Source organism: Chiloscyllium plagiosum, unplaced genomic scaffold (genome assembly GCF_037043375.1).
Source record: "Chiloscyllium plagiosum isolate Xiang-an unplaced genomic scaffold, Cpla_swu_hap1 HiC_scaffold_9, whole genome shotgun sequence".
Taxonomy (NCBI): Eukaryota; Metazoa; Chordata; class Chondrichthyes; order Orectolobiformes; family Hemiscylliidae; genus Chiloscyllium; species Chiloscyllium plagiosum.
Genome location: NW_028270147.1, coordinates 30,801,634 through 30,822,746, shown reverse-complemented (window position 1 = coordinate 30,822,746; position 21,113 = coordinate 30,801,634). Strand labels below are relative to the sequence as shown.

Sequence of the window (21,113 nt, the reverse complement as noted above, 5' to 3'; positions counted from 1 at the left end):
ATTAACATGCAGCACGCTGACACTTCCACAACTTTTAAAGACACTTAAGCAGAAAGTCATTAGATTCCAACAGGTAGGGCTAGGCTGTGCCTGGCAGGGAGCCAGAAACCCCAGCTCTCCTCTGTTTCACTATAGGACAGTCCATTTGGCGTGGCGTAGGTGGATAAGAAGTGAAAGAGACCAACCTTCTCGCTGATCTGAGAGATGAAGGGTTTGATGGTAGAGTGCAATGAGGATGAGGAGGGAATAAAAAGACAAGGAAAAACACAGAGAGTAAAAACAGGCCAGGCTTCATCAATCCTCACAGCACTGAAAGAACAAGACAAGACAATAGTGCGGTGGTTTTCAGCTTCACATATGCACATTCATAAACCAGACACACACGCACAGCACATGGTGTTGTGCCATGTTATAATCACACCCTGTGTTAGACCCTTGAGAAAAAAAAGCACAATTCTGTACTCAAAAAGAGTCAACTATACCATTGCTGCAGACTTGTTAGAAGAAAGAAGAGTTGTGAAATTATATTATTAAATCCAGGCTGGGAAGTGGTGTGGTGGTTTCTACAATTAAAAAGAATAGTTTCAGGAGACAACTATTTCAGCAGTGTGCACAAGTGGGCATTATGTACAGTGGAAAAATCAATTGATACCTAACAATAATCGTCAGGGCTTGCAACATTAGATGGCAATAAAACAATAGAGAAGCTGCAGAACTGGGCAGAAAGGTGGCAGATGGAATTCAATGTAGCTAAGTGCGAGGTGATTCACTTTGGGAAGAATAACAAAAAGATGGGGTACTGGGCTAATGGTCGGATACTTGGTAGTGTGGATGAACAGAGGGATCTTGGTGTCCATGTACACAGATCTCTGAAAGTTGCCACCCAGGTAAATAGTGCGGTGAGGAAGGCATATGGCGTACTGGCTTTTATTGGTAGAGGAATTGAGTTCCGGAGTCCTGAGGTCATGATGCAGTTGTATAAGACTCTGGTACGGCCGCATCTGGAATATTGTGTGCAGTTTTGGTCGCCATACTATAGGAAGGATGTGGAGGCATTGGAACGGGTGCAGAGGAGGTTTACCAGGATGTTGCCTGGTATGGAAGGAAAATCGTATGAGGAAAGACTGAGGCACTTGGGGCTGTTTTCACTAGAGAAAAGAAGGTTTAGGGGTGACTTGATTGAGGTGTACAAGATGATTAGGGGGTTAGATAGGGTAGACAGTATGAACCTTTTCCCGCGTATGGAGTCGGGTATTACAAGGGGGCATAGCTTTAAATTAAGGGGGGGTAGATATAGGACTGATGTTAGGGGTAGGTTCTTCACTCAGCGAGTCGTTAGTTCATGGAATGCCCTGCCAGTAACAGTGGTGGACTCTCCCTCTTTATGGGCATTTAAGAGGGCATTGGATAGGTATATGGAGGATAATGGGTTAGTGTAGTTTAGGTGGGCTTGGATCGGCGCAACATCGAGGGCCCAAGGGCCTGTACTGCGCTGTATTCTTCTATGTTCTATGTTCTATGTTCTAATAATTATTGTCAAAATGGGTCAAAATCCTGAAATTTGGACTTTCAAAAACACAAAATTCTTCTAATTACTTAAAAAAAAGTTTAAAATAAATTTGTTGCAACTTTACTGAAAACAGAAAGAAAATATGTTAAATGTATTTGCCTGGACATGCCACTGACTGGAAGTCCACTGTGGGACAGCGTTGACCGTACTTGGAACTTGCCATCCAAATTTTATCATTTTACAATTTTGTTTATATGGTATGTTTTATTTTACTCCACTTCCCAGCCCTTCACATATATGCAGTATAAAATATTTAAAAGGACTATTAAATTAAAATATAATTTTAAAAAGTTTGATCAATGTTTTCAGCACATTGGCTCTGTATTTTGACAGACAGTACAGGATAGAAACATTGTTAAAGTCAAGTAAATTTGTGACAGAAACACACAAAGTTGGAATATCCTATATTTCCAAACAAGGTTACCATAGCTTTTTTGTTTATATGTGACAACCAAAAAAAGCTATAACAATTTAAAGAGGGAACAAGCATTAGGCTACAGATCAGCAAACATATAACAAGAAAAAGGAAATAAATAAATTATATTTGCCTTAAAATAAGTCTTAGGGCATATCACACTAAACTAATGGCTGCATAGTTTTAAAAGAAATAGAATGAGCTACAATAGAATTTGATTAGCATCACTGGTTCCAACACTATAGGTTTAGAAGCAATATTCAAGAATGTTTTTTAAGAATCAAGTTTTTCTATTCTTTCCCCTATCTGGTATAGGCCAGTTGTAAACAGAGAGCATTCACCCTCCTCCAAAGGTTGGCATTAGAAAAATGCAAGCATAATTACTCCCTTTTCATTTTAACGAAATTTGAATACCAATTTGTAATTCTTCTGCTAATGTCAGCAGGCTTTAAAGCTGGAGCAACTTGTCTGGCATAGAACATACCACCACGCATTAAATATTTTGCAAGTCTTGAATTATGCTTTGAAATAAATTCTCTCTTCTTTTGATCCAATAAATTCACCAGTTTGGTTTTGTCATGAAGTAAAATAGAATAACTGCACAAGCATACCCTGGTTCATGAAACTACTCAGCATCAATTTCCAAGTTCACTGAGACCTCCTGAACACAACCATAAGCAATTTTGAAAAGACACGAGGATAATGGAAGCAGATTCAAACTTATGCATTCTAGAACAATAATCTTATGAGTGCAGATAATTACATAGAGGTAATCTGGTCAATCTGGCAAAAGCTGTTAGACATTTGATCTTAGTTGTTTCAATGGCAAGCTCATTCTTGCAATTATGTAGGTGACTAGAAAGACTTTTTATTGCATTGGAATATATAATCACTTCTTGAAATTATTAGGGAGACTAATGGCATGATAAAGATGATGCAAATACTGAACTACATTGTACATTTTGAATTGTAACTAGATAATGTCATGAAACAACAATTAGTGTAATTCATATCATTATAATAACACATCACAAATAAAACAAGTGATTTGTTGTTGTGGTAAAATAAATGTAATAAATAATTGTGAAGTTTTTATTTGAACTAATAAATTTAGGTACTGCTAGTATGAAGAGCATATATTGCTCATTCTAACTTCCCTTGACAAGTTGAGCTGCCTTCTTCAACCACTGTTGTCTGTGCAGTATAAGCACAGCCACGGCGCTGTATGGTCAGGTCATCCAAGATTTTGATCTAGCAATAATGACAAATGGGCATATATCTTCAGATCAAGGTAATGCATTACTTGGGACACAGCATGGAGATTTGGTGAGTCGAAGAAGTTGTATCTTGTAGATTGCACATCTTGTAGCATGGGGTGCCAGTGTTCAGGTAGCGGATGGAGTTTTTATCAAGCAGGCTGCTGTGGGAGGAAGGGGAGACATGCCATGTACAAAGGTCTTGGGAAATTCCCAATTTATTGAGAATTATAATAAACTGAACTGTGATGACCATTTTGCCTAGTTAAGTTGAATTTAGGAAACGCTAAATCCAATGAGATGAGGACATCGCTGGCAAGGCCAGCATTTATTGACCATTTCCAATTACCCAGAGTCAACCACATTGCTGAGGGTCTAGAATCACATGCCAGACCAGATGAACATTAGTGAACCATATGGTTTTTCTCTCAATCGACAAAGGATTCATGGTCAACATTAAACTCTTAATTCCAGATTTTTTCAGTGAATTCCAATTTCACTATCTGCCATCTGCGCATTTGTGATAATCTCTTGGTCTTTGGTTGCTTGGATAGTCTGATAACATCTCTCTAGCTGCACCTGGGAATGCCCAATACAGAATGCTACAATTAGATGCAGCACTACTACTTTGTGATAGCAGTAAATTCTTACCAGCAATCATTGGTGTGATCAGCAAGACTTATTTTGAAGTCAACAGGGATTGGGCTTGCTACGTCATTGTCACCACAAAGGCTGGGCTACTGTTTCAAAACTTTTAAATCAATAATGTTTACGCACTGCCCAAGCAAGTTGTGACAGTTGCTATTGCTTTTTGAAGGATTTTCATATCATTGCTACAGTATACGATGAGTAGCCACAAGCATGAACCTCCAAGTTCTGAAAGTCACTTTTCCAATTCACTGTATTAGCAGGACACTGCTTCAAATTAAAGACAAATAAAAAACTGCCTTCAACGTTGTGCTACCTGTGATAGAATCATAGAGTCATACAGCATGGAAACAGACCTTTCGGTCCAACTCATACATGCCGACCAATTTTTCCAAACTAAACTGGTCCCACTTGCCTGCATTTGGTTGATATCTCTCTAAATCTTTCCTAATCATATACCGATCCAAATGTCTTTGCAACTGTACCTGCATAACCATTTCCTCAGCTAGTTTATTCCACATCTGAACCACCCTCCGTGTGAAAAAGTTGCTCCTCTGGTCCCTTTTAAGCCTTTCTCCTCTCACCTCAAAAATATGCTTGCTAGGGAAAAGACTCATGCTACATACCTTATTTATGCCCCTCATGATTTTATAAACTTTTATAAGGTCACCCCTCAACCTCCTACACTCGTGAAAAAAGTGCCAGCCTCTCCTTATACCTCAAAGCCTCCAATCCTGACGATGTCTTTGTAAATCTTTTCTGAACTCTCTTTAATTTAATAATATTCTTCCTATAGCAGGGTAACCAGAACTGTACACAATGCTCCATAAGTAGCCTCACCAATGTCTTCTACAACCTCAACACGACATCCCAACTCTTTTACTCAGTGGTCTGTGCAATGAAGGCAAGCGTGCTAAACACCTTCTTAACCACACTATCTACTTATTTAAAAGAACTTTGTACCTGAACCTTAAGGTCTTCCTGTTTGACAACTCTACTCATGGCCCCACCATAAACTGGATAAGTGCTGCCCTTGTTCATTTTATCAAAAGGCAATACTTTGCATTTATCCAAATTAAACTCCATCTGCCAATCCTCAGCTCATTGGCCCAATTGATCAAGATCCCTCTATAATCATAGATAACTTGAGGAGAAGAGACTTCCACACCTTCAGAAAATATCTATGCCTTGTTATTGTAGATAACATTTGAGGGGAAGAGACTTCCAAATCTTCAAATAATATCAATGCCTTGCTTTTGGAGTGAATATCTAATTTGAAGTAGAATTGTTTTTCCTCCATAATAGATGGTGTTCATCCAGCCATTCATTCTGGATATCTCATTACACAGCCCCATTTCTGCTCTTGATTTACCAGTACATGACTAAACTGAGGCCAAGTTACCTTCTGGAGAATGCAGCTCTTCCTATATAGTAATGTGCCAATGGCAGTAATGCATTCCTGCTGTCACTATCTATGAAAATAGTCATTTACAGGTCATTTGAAAGCTGTAAATGACTCATTGTAACAATCTGAATCTGGTGGATTGACAAGATAATAGACCATGAGGTCAATTTATGATTAAAAGCTAAATACACAATACCTTGAGAGGTGAACTGAGGAGTAGTGGACCTATCATAAGGCAGATCACTACTAAATATCTGATCTCAACTGGTTTATAATTTATGAAAACATTGATCATTAATAATACTAACTGGATAGTAAGTTTTTCTTTTCTTCTTGTCATGTAGTCTGCATGTGCTCCAAAGCAGGAATGTTGATCACAGACAAGGGGTGCTAACTGTATTATGAAATGGGACCCACTGTATATATTTATTTGCAGGACAAAAACTGTTACATCAGTTTCATCCTCCTCCCATTAGATTAAAATTCCAATTAAACTTCAAATAATGAGCTCTTTAAACTTGAGAAAATAAAGCAAACTGCTGCATAAAACTTAATTTGCAGCAAGCCCCATTTCCACTTTTGACCCTGTGCTCATAATTGTATATTGGCTCCTGGTCAAGCAAAGTGCTGATTTTAATATTCTCATCCTTGTTTTCAAATCTCTTCATGATCTCACTCTTCCCGACTCTGCAATCTCTTCCAACTTTCCTTCTCCCACTCCCACCACCACCACCAACATCCTCTCCACCCCCAACTTTTCATGGTATTTGTATTCTTCTAATTCTGAACTCTTGGGCATTTCCAACTACAACTGCTCCATCACTGATGAACAATTGCTTAGGCCCCAGGACCTGAAATACTTTTACCACTTAGGGGTAGATTGTGGTGTGTTGGTAATTTCTGGTGTATTAGTAATGACATTTGACTAATAATTCCAGGGACATGCAACTAATGGAGTTTAAATTCAGCTAATACATTTGGAATACAAAGCTAAATCAGTATTGGGGATCATGACAACTATTAATAATCTGACTCGCTAAGATCCTTTAGGGAAGGAAAACTGCCAGCCTTACCTAGTCTAGCCTACTTGCAACTCCAGACTCACAGTAATGTGACTGAGTCCCAACCGTCCTCTGATATAGCCTTGCAAACCATTCAGTTCAAGCCAATTAGGGATGGGCAACGATGCTGGAACAGCCAGCAGCTATATGAAGGAATAAAACACAGATCTCTTACTTGCTTTCCTCTTTTAAGAACTTTATCCAGACAAATGTGAGGTGAATTATTCTGAATGGTCAAGTACAAGTAGAAATTATACAGTGAATGACAGCATGCTTAGAAGCATTGATATGCAGAGGGTCCTGGGAGTGCAGGTCCACAGATCACTGAAGGTGGCAGCACAAGTAGATATGGTAGTAAAAAAGGCCTATGGTATGCTTGCCTTCATTGGAAGGGGCATCAAGTACAAGGATAGGCAAAGTTGTACTGCAGCTCTACAGAACAAGTTAGGCCACACTTGGTATATTGCTCACAGTCCTGGTCATCACACAACCAGAAGGATGTGGATGCTTTGGAGAGAGTACAGAAAAGGTTTACCAGGATGTTACTTGGTATGGGGATTTTAGCTATGAAGAAAAGTTGGATGGACTGGATTTATTTTCACTGGAAAATGGAAGGTTGAGGGGCGACCTGATTCAAGCTTATAAGATGTTGATTGGCCTGGATAGAGTGGAAAGTATGAGGCTTTTCTTAGGGTGAAGGGGTCTATTACTGGGGGCCCAGGTTCAAGGTGTGGGGTTTTTTGGGGTGGGGGGGGAGGCGTATTGTGCTGCATTCTTCTTTGTTCTTTAAGACATGTTAAATTATGCCCCTTTTCTGAGCTTTTGAATGTTGATTTAACAACTCCCTTTGTGGTTCTTATGAACTACCTTTCATTGTTTCATTGCAGTAAAGATGTTATATAAAATACAAGTCTTTCTCTACAGATTTAATGCCATCATTTTCAATTAACATCCTGTAATGCAGACATCCTGAAATAAAGAAGATTTTCCTTTAAATGTTACTTGTTGTTAACATTGAACTTAACTTTGAGTCACATTTACAAAAATAAATAGGCTTAATTATACAGAGACTGAAAGCAGACAAAATCTCAAGGTTATTGTTTGATAAATACATTAATCAGTTCACTGATTGTCACTGCAATTCATTACCCTAATATGCTGCTAGATTAGAGATCTTATAAAAACAACAGATCAACATTTAACAATCCGCACATTAAAAGAGGAAGAATTTGAACTCTTTGTAAATTGGTCGGTTATACTATCCACTTAGCAACTCCTTATTGGTTAGGATGGAGTAATGGAGAGAGCTGGTAGGAAATTAATAGTTGAAGGACTGGTGGAGGTTATAGATGTAAGAGGGACAAAATCCTAAAAGACATTATACACGAAGATCAGAATTTTTAATCAGAGCCTTCAAAGAACTAGGAGTTAAAAATTAGTCATAGGAATGAACATGACTGGTGAGCTGGTTGTTCACTAAGTCCAATCAGGAAGATGGTGGATGGGAGACCGACCAGGACAGCACTGCAGTAGTCAAATCTCAAGATGCTGGATTAGTGGTGCTGGAAGAGCACAGCAGTTCAGGCAGCATCCAAGGAGCTTTGAAATCGACGTTTTGGGCAAAAGCCCTTCATCAGGAATAAAGGCAGTGAGCCTGGAGTGTGGAGAGATAAGCTAGAGGAGGGTGGGGGTGGGGAGAAAGTAGCATAGAGTACAATGGGTGAGTGGGGGAGGGGAAAAGGTGATAGGTCAGGGAGGAGAGGGTGGAGTGGATAGGTGGAAAAGGAGATAGGCAGGTAGGACAAGTCCGGACAAGTCATGGGGACAGTGCTGAGCTGGAAGTTTAGAACTAGGGTGAGGTGGGGGAAGGGGAAATGAGGTTGTAGAGAGAGGACAAAGCCATCCTTGAGGATTGTAGCAACAGGGATTAAAGTGAAGGAAGGCAATATTAAAGAATTATAGGTTGATGACTTCTGTGATGGAGAGAATTGGACAAAGAGGGTATAAACAATGTGGCTCAACTCAAGACAGTGGCCAAAGATAAACAACTAGTAGAACTGAAAGGGATGGCTTTCACAAACAAAAAACAGAAATTGCTGGAGAAACTGAGCAATTCTGGCAGCGCCTGTGGACAGAAAGCAGAGTCAACATTATGGATCCTGTGACCCTTCTTCACAACTGATTGTAGCTCGGAAAAGGCTGTACATATTCTGAAGACAGGGGGTGGGGGAGGGTGAACGGCTTTCTTATCACAGATGCTGCCAGATCTGCTGCATTTCTCCACCTATTTCTGGTTTTGTTTCAGAGTTCCAGCATCCACAGTTCTTTACTTTTTGGGATGGCTTTCACCTTCCCAATTTTTAACAGTAAAAAATTACAGGCCATCTGGCAAGAGGCAGCGGAAGGGTCATGGAAGATCCAGAGAGGTAGAACTGAGTGTTGTCATTGTCAGCCATGCACTCGAAGATATCAAACTTGGGTAGGGCTCACTAAGATCCCACAGTATCCTCAGCTCTTACTTCTGCCTTTAATCAGCTGTTTCTGTGCATGAGCCGCCATACCTTGATACCTTATAGCGTCCGTCAAGAGTAAATAGGGGACATCAGATTTGTCAGTCTAAATAGGGGACATCATCCCTTTAAGTGCATGACATTTAAGTGATAGAAGAGGTAGATAATCTTAGTAAATGGACAATGGCTGTGAAAGTGGACATTAGAAAGATGAGTCATCCAAGGCACTCTCCTGATGAAGTACCTATGGTCAGTGATCTTGGAAAATATTCAATGTTACTTAATATCATCCTTTAGTTAGCAATGAAACCTAATTAAAAATGCTGTTGTTTATAACGATGACCCTGAAAACCTTGCAATAGGCTCCTCTCAATGCTGCTGTAATGGAAGATTTGACTCGGTTTAGGATGCGCACTCATGGCAATGCTTGCCCAAATCCCAAAGGGAGGTTTAAATCTGAGAACAGACGGCTAAAATCTAGAGGTAAAGTGTGCAGAAAAGCAACATAGAATGACAGAATTTTATTTAAAGCTGGAAACCAAGTCACTGTAAAACTTCAAGTAACAGACATGAATATTGCCATTCTTGGTAAGAGTGAGGCCAGAAGAGGAAATGGAAGCTAGGAGAGGATGATTTATTCAGAAAATGAGCATAAGTATAGGGCTAAATATTAATTTGATTTTGACTAAGTCTAAGTTGTATTAAGTTTTTTTTTGGAGAGGTTTCCATTGTGAAGCCGAGTGAAATGTTTCACCAGCTTTTACCAAACTTGCCATATTAATCACCTATCTCACACCTACGTCACCACTCACATTCATTTCTGGCCCTACCTTACCACACACTATTTCCGAGACAACTTGCCACTCAGCAGATATGTCTTCCATCACTTGCACCTGCAATACCTTTAAAAGCTTGCCGTGCACCTGGACAAGCAATGTCAGTCTGGACCTACCTTCATTGCTCCTGATATTTGCCCCCTGGCATGGCGGACAGGGTGAAATCATTTGGAGTTTATACTGGATGCGGGAATTCCATATCCTCCAGGACCAGCAGTGAAGCCGCAACACCAGATCACATCAGCCTGTCTGAAGATACCACCCAGGTCAATGCAGCCTCAGCTGTCTGGAGGAATGCCCATCAGTGAAGGAAGAAAGTCATTAACTGACTCCACTCTGCCAGCATATGGGCAACCATCTTCTCTTCGATGCTTCACAGTCACTCAATTTCGACCTCTGCTAATGTACCACTACCTACCATGGCTCATGCGCCACCAGTCTCACTAATGCATCTCCCTCACTATCAGCCATTCCATCCCAAACAGTACCAATCCTGCATGTCATCTATGTTGCCTAATAAATTTGCTTCAAAAACCTCCCCGTACCAAAAATAACAACTGTCACCCACTTTCATCTCTCTTAATATCTGCCTCTTCCTCATTTCAGAAGGAAAGTGGCCAACTATAGAGGAGAAAGACTCAAAGACATGTAATGGTGTCCCTGACATTCAGATCATCGCTCTTTATGTGGAGAGCAACTCTGACTCTGACCCAAGTGGCTGACTGACCTTTACCAAGCCCCCAGATTGGTACTGAAGTTTGCCCTTGACTTATTGTGCCAGGACCCCCTGAACAAAGGCTAACTCCACTGAACAAATAAAAAATCACAAGAACTGCAGATGCTGGAATTCAGAAACAAAAACAGAAAATGTTGGAAAAACTCAGCAGATCTGGCAGCATCTGTGGACAGAAATCAGAATTAGTGTTTTGGGTCCAGTGACCCTTCTTCAGAAGGTTTGACCTGAGATATTTGTGCCCAGTGTTCAAACGAAGGGTCCTTTGGAGCAAACAGTGAGTTGAGTTTGCCAGGTATCCGTTTTGATTTCTGTGTTGAATTTTCTCAACATCTAGCTTGTTTGGCAAGTTTGGTAAGATACAGAGCTGAATATTAATGAGGCAAATTGGGCAATCCTCATTGCATTTAAAAATCAATATTCCCTTTAATTAGCAACTTGCCGCTGCTTAGTGACAAACATGCCATGCTAGTGTGAAAACTGCAAAAGATGGCACGAGTTGCTCCTGACATCTAGATTGGTCTTGTCAGACCTCTCATCTGATTCTGCCACAAATCTCTCCGTAGTCTACATCAGACTCTTCTACAATTCTGCCCATGGTGTTGTTGTTTTGATGGAACAGTTAACTCAATGATTGGAGGCTGGCCAGAAACCAACAAAATCTTGATGTTGTCTGTAGAGAGTTTTCAAAATGAATATAAGCCAGGTTTGTGTCCCTACGCAATACCATTTTAATGATGACATTTAAAGAAGTTTTATTCTAACATCAAATAAATTCTTAAGTATATCAAGTCAGGGGAGGATAAAATGATCAGAGAATCCCTACAATGTGGAAGCAGCCATTTGGCCCATCAAGTCCACACCGACCCTCCGAACAGCAAACCACCCATCCAGACCAACAACCATTACCCTATAATTCTGCATTTTCCATGCTAATCCACCTAGACTGCACATTACTGGGCAATTTAGCATGGTGAGTCCACCTAACCTGCACATCTTTGGACTACGGGAAGAAACCGGAGCACCTGGAGGAAACCCACGGGAGAATGTGCAAACTCCACATAGACAGTCACCCAAGGGTGGAATCGAACCTCTGACCCTGGCACTGTGAGGCAGCATTGCTAAGCACCGAGCCACTGTTCTGCCCATCATAGGGACCTGAATGTAGCGGCAGAACAAAAGAAAGGTTTTCCGTCGCAGGACAATTTGGCTTAATTACAAGAAATTCAATATTGGTTAAATTTTACTCAACTAGCCATTTTATTATAGCAAACACTGTTTTTCAGCAACATAAAAAGAACAGTGTACAAGAGCCCAAGAAGTGTCCATTAAATCAATTGGATTATGTTATGTGAACCAAAAGTTGAATATTGTATATGTCAAGTAAGAATTTATCCAAGCACTGATAGTGAACCTGACACAATGCACTAATGATATTTTTAACAGTATATCTCAAGAAATGCTCCACTGCCCTATATACTCCGAAGCCCATCACTGTGTTCTTCACATACTTCCAAGTACTGTGTGTTTGCAAATTTTGAAATTGCGTTCTGTAACCTCGGGTTACCAGACCTAAAACTTTAACTCTTGATTTCTCTCCACATATGCTACCAGACCTGCTGAGTTTTTCCAGCAATTTGTGTTTGTTTCTGTATACCTAAATCTGAGTCATTAACTTAGAATGAGGTTCATGTTTCAGGGCATTACCATTGTAAATTACGCTGAAACACTGCCGGGTAAAATGCACAAGATTTTATGGCATGATTGAATTCTCAGGAGGAGGTTTCAGGTGTTCTCGAACCCTTATTTATTCTCTCAATTAATAGAATTAACACAGACTAGCAGATCGTTTATCTTTTTTCAGCAGTTTTGCTGAACACAAATGGGCTGCTGTGCTTCCTTAAGTTAGACTGTGATTACACAGCTAAAGTCCCATTCTTTAGTTGTGAAATCCAACTCTTGTCACTGTCTCTTTGGAAAAGCAAATCCACCTCATGTTCTTCAACAGGTAAAATAGTCTATTTAGGGATGGAGGGAGGAGAGGTGAGAAGCTCTATTTACTCCTATGAAAGCAAAGTTCTGTAAATGTGGAAAAAACGCAGCAGGTCTGGCAATGTCTGTGAGGAGAGAAAGAGCATTTCAATATGATTATTCTTCACTCTGGAACGAGCTAGAAAATTATGATTTTAATGCTTTCAGCAAAAGGGAAGGAAGAACAAGGGGAACAGATGGTGATGGTGGCCAAAGCAAAAGATAAAGAAAGAACTATTCGTCGTAAAGGAAAGTTTTAGATTATAGAATAGGATGTATTGGTAGGTATAAAACTTTTCTGCTTAGGCACTTTCCAGTCTTTTGGATTCAACATGGAGTTCAACAATTTCAAACTATGAATATTGCCTTCCATTTTGGTGCCTTCCCTGTCACTCCTAATCAGGTGTCCTGTTTCCATGGTTTTGCTCTCAGCATAGCTGACCCTATTTTATACTATTTACACCTCCTATTAACACCTATTGTGTATCTATATTACTTCATTAACCCTCCCTTTATCTTTCGTTCTGGCCACCCTCACCATCTTTTCCACTTGCCTTTTTTTATCAGCGTAAAATACCATCATTTTCCTTCCCTATTCAGTTCCAAAGAAGAATCATATTGAATTTGACCATTAAATCTCTTTCTCTCTCTAAAGACTTTGCCAGACTTGCTGACTTTCTTCAGCACTCTGTTTATTCCTTCCATCTGTTGCACCTCTATCATCAGATAGAGTACGATTCCTTTCAGTACCCCATGAAGAAATAAATGCAATGCAATGCCTAAATCCTCTTCACAGAATGGAGCAAATACAGCAATTAAGGTCAGGAAATCATGTTATAATCTTCAAGATGTCAAATAACTATGATATTCATGTATTACGTTACTGTTTGCTCACATGAGAACTCTGGCACCAACAATCTGCACCGCCCCATCATAAAGAACAACTGATGAACTCTGAAAATTGTTCGAATTGGACAGGACAAATTCATACTAGATTTTGCCCACTGTTGCTTCATTTTTAGAGCAATGAGCAGTCTGAAATCACTGTTTCAATTTCCTTACTGTTGTTAAATGCCACGTTCTTGAAGTTCAAGTATCTGATTGTTTTCCAGGATTGCAATGATATAGATGGAACATATGATAAAGCATTTATGATGACATACTTAAAATGAAATTTACAAATTTTTAACCAAAAAAAAGAATAAATTAGTTGAATTAAAAGTAATCAGTTAGCACAGTCCACTTAGAAAAAGTGAAATAACAACACAAGTGAATCTCTAGCGGAGGTACTAAACACTGACTTTGAAAGGGATAAAGTCTTCATATGGGATTTACCTATCATTTACATTATTGAACAAACATAAGTCTGGTATTCTGATAAAGTGACCATTCAAATTTCCTTTTGATAAAGAGAAACCTCAGAAAAGTAACAATAAACAAAAACCAAAAGCTGAAACATTGAACTTTTGTTTTAAATACTTAAAACAATATTCTGATTGGTTAGAAGACACAAAGCAACCAATTTTGCAGCTGCTTGATGGAGATGTTCGTGATACCCTGTGTGTTTACATATATTGAAAAGGTGAGTCAATTCTCAACATAAAAATAATTTGATCATTAGCATGAAAAAGGATAAATCTAATGAAATAATAGTTCATAAAATTTTTCTCACAACCTAGACATTTTTAGCAGCATACTGAAATATGGAACAAGTTGAAGAAGTGCACTTCCTACCTCTGACATATAAGTTAGCTGGAGCAGAGTAACGCGTTCCAGCGCTGTTAGTTGATACACATTCGTATTTGCCCTGGTCAGATTCTTCACTGTTTTCAATTTGCAAGGCTCCTGTACAAAAACACAAACAGCTCTGGTTATTTCTGGCACAATGACAAGTTATTCAACTTTGAGATACAGAAAATGTGAGAAATTCATGTGGTGGAAAAGGATGGGTTGTCATTAAAAACAAAAAGCAAATATTGCCCCTTTATTTCCAAAGTGTACAGGAATAAAATGAAAACACAAAAAAATTAATTAATAATTTATAGCACCCTTGGACTAATATCTTCTGTTTAAACAAAACTGCTTTTGTTCCTACATTGATTTCACTAAGGTGTATGTTTAAAAATCAATTTAAAAAGAACACATTCTATTTAAGTAATCATGAACTAAACCAATTTTGGAACACTACTCTACTTTCTATATTAACCCTCAACCAGCTTCACAATTCCACACTAATAAATATGTAAGAATATTTACTAACACAACATTGACAATGTTTCACTCCTTATTCTACACTTAGATAATGTATGTGATGACTCGTACTTCAACCCTTGCATGGTGAATCATCAGGACATTTGTGCAGTTGCATAAAATATGTGGAGAGTACTGTAGTTATTAAACAGCCAATGAGAAAATCTGCATGGTAAACCATATGCTGCATCCAGCAATTGAGAAATTCAGAGTCAACAGTTTGCATTAACTTATAACTGAATCTTGGGAGTTAACAATATTATTTTAAGTAAGTTTCAACTAAGAAACTTTACACTGCGTGTAATTCAGATAATTATATTTTTCTGTCTGCCATCATGTTTCACATAATGTACAACAAAAGTTTCACTAAAGCTGGATGGTCATAAAATGTAAAGTTTTCACAGTGAAAATTTACTAAGGAAAACATTTTACTTAGATTCAGGTGGCAAGATTTGTTTTACACAAAATGGGATGATTTAATCTATACATCACAGGTATAAACAAACTGAAGCACAAAATGCAGACTTGCTTTACTGAATAGAATGCCCAATTTCTTCTGAAATTTTAAGAAGATGTCGCCCAACAGTATAATAAAACAAATACTGACTGTTGAGTTTGCAATTTGACTAGAACATCAGTCCTCAGGGAATGATCAAACATTGAATCTACAAAAGAATTTTCATTCTAGTTGGTTATATTTCAGATCAACCTTATGACCAAATTATTCTACCCTTAGTAAAAAACAATATCTTAGCTTTATTATATTTACAGAGACAAGTTATAAATATATTTTATTAGTCAATATAGATTTTATGGAATATGACCAACTGGCCATGCAGGGACAACTTTGAGGATTTGGGAAGTACAGGACTTATGCCACAAGTGAAGAAAGCCAATCACTCATCAGTTGTGAGAGAGCTTCCTCACTGGTGGTTGCAACCTTCCTGTTTTAAAATCTCTCCACTGAAATATAAAAAAATAACTTAGGTGGTATGAACAGATTATTATTGCACTACCCATACACCTATAAAAGCTTCAAAGCTTAAGAATATCAATGTATCCTTTATCAAAAAGCTAATGTTTTATTTTAGGATTAGTTTAGTTTTAAAATGCTGATGGAAACACTATTTGAAGTCCTGAAAATCAAATCTTGGTTTGTGCTGTCTTGCAAAGAAATTGTCATTTTAGCCCAGTCATGTTTCTTACTTTCAGATGTAAAAGAAAATAAAATCAAGTTATTCCTTTTGTTTTGTTAGTAAGGATATTAATATAAAACCATGGCACACAGCACTTTGTTTACATCCCATACTGGATTTAGATTGACTGCAAGTTCTTTGTGAAACTTGAATGGGCAAATAATGACAAACTTCCCATTCAAGAACACAGATGACTGTGCAAACTCAAACTAGTTCAGCTCTTATGTACTAACCACTTTTTTGGGGGGGCGGGAGCCAAGCATGTTGTTGGAATACAGCCCTAATGATTCAATTTCCACCCCAATGATACACAGAAATTGTTAAAATTATTAGACAGTTAAGTGGCTATATTGATGCTTTAGCTCCGACACAGTCGTACATTTAAGATCAATTATTGAAGTGAGTGCACACTTCAGAAAAAACATAAATGTGGAACCATGAAGCAGGAACTTACCAAATTTGAATCATTGACAGTATAACATATTGAAAATTCTATGATTAGATCACAGAAATATTCATTTTAGACTTGAATGATGTAATAACTGTAACATATTGCAACTTCAAGGTAATCCGAGGAAGAAACTTCTGGTAAATCCATCTGACCATTTGTATTTAGTAAGTCCGAGCTTGTTTATGGATCTTGGGGTGTAAAGTAAATGTTCTAGCAGGTGTTTTAGAACTAAGACATTGTTTTGTTTCATAAGAAGATGGAAAATATGATTTTACAGGTCCAAAATGGCAGAGCTAGTAACCAACAGAATGCTGACAAACGCACAAAGCTAAGGACTGAAATTTAGCAGGTCAGAGCCAAATTCAAAAAGATCTATCAGATAATACTGAAAATAAAGTTGCAAATTGAAGGAAGGCCAATTTTGATGGTTTTGGACAAGATGGTATTAGGGCGGCATGGTGGCTCAGTGGTTAACACTGCTACCTCACAGCACCAGGAACCTGGTTCAATTCCAGCCTCGGTTGACTGTCTGTTTGGAGTTTGCACGTTCTCTCCGTGTCTGCGTGGGTTTCCTCCGGGTGTTCCAGTTTCCTCCCCCAATCCAGGTCAGATGGGTTGATCGTGCTAAATTGCCCATAGTGTTAGGTGCATTAGTCAGAGGGAGATGGTCTGGGTGGGTTGATCATCGGAGGGTTGATGTGGACTTGTTGGGCTGAAGGGTCTGTTTCCACACTTTAGGGAATCTAATCTGCTGTAATCTAACTTTCACAAGTTGATTGGGTGCAGCTATTTGCAGGCAAAGGGACAGCCGTAAGTGGGAGGCCTTCAAAAATGAGATAACGAGAGTCCAAAAACAGTATGTTCCTGTCAGTGTGAAGAGAAAGGTTGATGATGCAGCGAATGCTAGATGACTATAGAGAAATTGAGGCTCTAGTCGAGAAAAAGGAGGCATATGTCAGGTACACCCAGCTGGAATCGAGTGAATCCCTAGAACAGCATAAGGACAGTACGGGTTGGACCAAAGGGTGTGTGTCTGTGCTGTACATCACCAAGACTTTATATTAAATTTCAATATATTCAGGGTTAATTGCATTTCTAAGCCTAAACTCTTACAAAAATGTGTATTAACTGCTGGAATAACTGAAAGATTTTGAAGGAAGCTACAGTATCCTGAAGGTAGTATACTATATGAACGGCACTTCAGATCAAATTTGGGATCAATTTTGACTCTTTAACAAATAGATAATGTATTTGTTGATGATCCAGTCAGTGTAACACTACATTAATGTAGACTTCTTTTGGAATTTTAGACATACTTGGAAAAGTTTAAATCATTGCTGAACACCTTCAACGATGCATTTATCGTTAAAATGAAACATGCATTACATCCTTGGACATATATAAAACATCATTTATAGGCATAGGTAATGCTGAAAAGATCAAAATGAGTAGTCCCACTTAAGCAATCATTCTTTGCTCGTCAAGGGATACTAAGTGCCAGGTATGACAGTGTTTTCCACCATCAATACCTGTCAACAGAATCAAGCATTCTCACATTAAAATCTGGAGGCAGTTTAATGCATCACCAAACTGCTCCAATGACAAGTCTGCCTTTTTCAATTTAAAATCACACAACATCAGGTTATAGTCAAACAGTTTTATGTTATGTTAAATCTGGGACATAATTATGTTAACCTGGGGTTGAGTGATTTGTCCACCCCAGTCCAAGACCAGCACCTCCTCATCATGTTTTTCAAATTATCCAATTGCATCCAAAGTCTGCCAGATTTGTGCCAATGAATACAACGTTTGAGCTGTGAATACAGCAAACTTGAATTTGGCAAACAATGTTCAACTTATTTCATTTAGGATCTTTCTCAGGCAGCAGAGAAAGGCGACTTTCTTCCTTTAACTCTGACTGGACTAAAAATAACATTGTAAAAGTGAAGCAATTGGACGTAATTAACAATAACATTCATCCAAAATCCTTTTTTAATGCCTTGTTCAGCATGAACAGAAAAATAAATAACACTGAAATGTTCAGTATTGTATCCCATAATTAATTAATTTGATATCACTGAAGTACCATTCGGTATTTTTGAAATCTGGGTGCATATGCAGGTAATAACAACACACAAGTGGATGTGTCCAGGCCTCACTACCAGGAAACACTGGGAGCAGAAACTTGCCCACATAAATGAAAAAAGGTTCACTGTTTCACTATGCAGTAAAAATCCCTAATATCAATGTACTAGACTAACATTAACAGCTCATTTCTTTTCACATCCCTGTTTAACACAAAATAAGAAGTTCAATACTTTTATGGTCAGCTCACACTACCATGTTACATTAGGTGTGCAATATCCCACATAAAAGAAATATTTTCACAACCAAATTTCTAAAGAATATACTTCTTTAACCAAAGAATATAATTTGATCCTTTTTTGTTCATTTACAAACACAGCTTGATAAGGGTTACGATGTGAAGATACTGCAATTTCTAAACACATTAGTAACCTCTAGCCATGTCACAAACTTAAATCAACAACCTGCTCTTTGAATTCTGTTAAACTTAATTTACCTTTTATAGTCAAGGGTTTTATAGTTCTATTTAGACTGAAAATAACTTAACAATACAGAAAAAGGCTTGGGTCATTATATGACAGTTCCATCACTACAACTGTCTTTTAAAAATAATTTCGCTATACTTAATTTAAACATGATAACATGTAAAGCACATTAATTCCTTCATTAAAATTCAAATGAGAAATATTTTAGTATGATTTAATGAAATGGATGATTTAATTGAAATAACATTTGATTTTATTAAGAAAGTGCAGTCAATGGATTGAATGGTTCCAGTGCCTAGACTGTTTAATGTCGCCAGGAGACAGAGCAGTAGTGCTTGACCCCAATACAGAAATAAAACAATGTATTACAACATCCTCATAGATTGCATATTCAGTTTAACCAGTAGCCCTTGTGGCTGTTGGCAAAGTGAGGGTCACCCTATAATTTAATAAAACCTGAGCTAAAGTGTAATTGATTCCATGGCATCAGATACAATGTTGTATGCATTTCAAATGTGTGAACAAACCGAGCCAGTAGCTTGTCTAAAGGCATGTGAACACTAGAAAAACTAAATCACTTTGAGCAGCAAGTAAACAATGACAGTCAAAAATAATGATCTATAAGCTTTGAAAATTGGAGAAAGGTGAGATTTGATACAGTTCAAATATCTAATTAAATAGTGTATTAGAATTAACACATCCTTAAAAGAAAATCAACAAAGTCCAAGTAACAATGGAGAAGCAAATGTCTAATGCAGGTTAAAAATATAGCAGAAGCCTCAGTATGACCCGACTAGCTGAGTTGAGGGGGTTAAGAAGTTGGGTGGTGGGGTAGAAGAAGTAAATATTACAACATGACATTACAAACCTCGGCCCTCTGTCTCACTGCACTCTGAAAGTTATCTACTATCCTTTATTCTTTCAAAATTCTATTTTTTCAAAGATTAATCTGCTTCTAAAGTTAAAACTATTGAAACAGATTGTACTTTACCACTGTTGGTAGAAGTATGTCCAATGTTCTAATGACCTGCTGCAAAAAGATCTCCTATTGTTTGTTTGATCATTACTCATTTGTATCTGCTAGTTGGCAGTGAAGACAGTTTTGCCATATTTACAATTTTAGAAATCTGTAATTACTCTGAAATCCTTGATCAACCCTTCTCTTAGCACCCCTGCCTCTTTTTATGAAGATAACCCTGAATTCTGAGAAGTCTCTTTGCTTAAGTTAAAACTCTCATCACCAATTTAGCAATTTTCTTTTGTGTCCCCTCCATAGCCTTGGCATTCCTAGTCACAATATCCTAACTGAGGCCTAATCATTAATTTACAGAGGTTTTGCATAGTCCATTTGCTTTTTGCTTTATGCAGCTTAGTTGTAAAACATGGGATTCAATATTCTTCTTCTGACATGTACATGAACCTTTCCTCTAACTTCTAAAGACTTCCAAATCCAAATCTCGATCTCTTCTTTACTCCAGTCAAAACATGTACTGGATAGTGTAAACTTGCTTTTTACTTTCCCTCCAAAATGATTCACTTCACATTTCTGTACATTAGATTTTACTGTCTTCTGACTTTTCAGTGTATTATTCAAATCTCCTGATTCTGCAGTGTTCCTCACAGTTAATCAAACTTATTTATGTCATAAATTTTATATTTCAACAGATCAAATTACTGAAGAATACTAATGGATCAGTTACATGTTTATTAAAGCAATGGTTCAAACACTGATACTACAGAGCACACCACTGTTTACATCCTTGTGGTTTGGAAAAAAAATTTATCGACCTCCCACCTTTTATTCAATTTATTATCAAGAATATTACACTTCCTTTCCTACTACATCTGAACTTTGTAAAGAACCTGAAATAACAGGGAGAAAAAATGGACACGAAGAGGGAATTTGTCAACAGAAATTTTGGAATTGAGACATGAATTTGGGGCTCAAGGGAAGAGAAATATCTAACTCAGGTTTACAGGTGTAACAATGTGAAGGGTTTAGGGCTAACCTGATTGGAAGTTCAAGTTGGGATAGTTTGAACTGACATGAGTGGGTTCACTTTAAGAGTTAAAAGTTGTATGAATTGGGAAGAGAAAAATATATTTATTGCTTCTCAGAAGAAAGTATAAGAGAAAAAGGGGGAAATTTAAATGCATGAAATAGGCAATAACAGCAATATT

General features: G+C 38.0%; 1 protein-coding gene across 17 annotated transcripts in view; it reads right to left on the bottom strand.

Moving 5' to 3' along the window:
• Window positions 1–21,113, bottom strand: part of LOC122554240 (receptor-type tyrosine-protein phosphatase F-like) — a 469,298-nt gene that overhangs the window by 183,348 nt on the left and 264,837 nt on the right. For all 17 annotated transcript variants that reach the window (XM_087990512.1, XM_087990511.1, XM_087990513.1 and 14 more), the window contains one exon: window positions 14,200–14,310. In XM_087990512.1, the coding sequence (XP_087846638.1) occupies window positions 14,200–14,310 (111 nt within the window). The remainder of the gene's footprint in view (window positions 1–14,199; window positions 14,311–21,113) is intronic.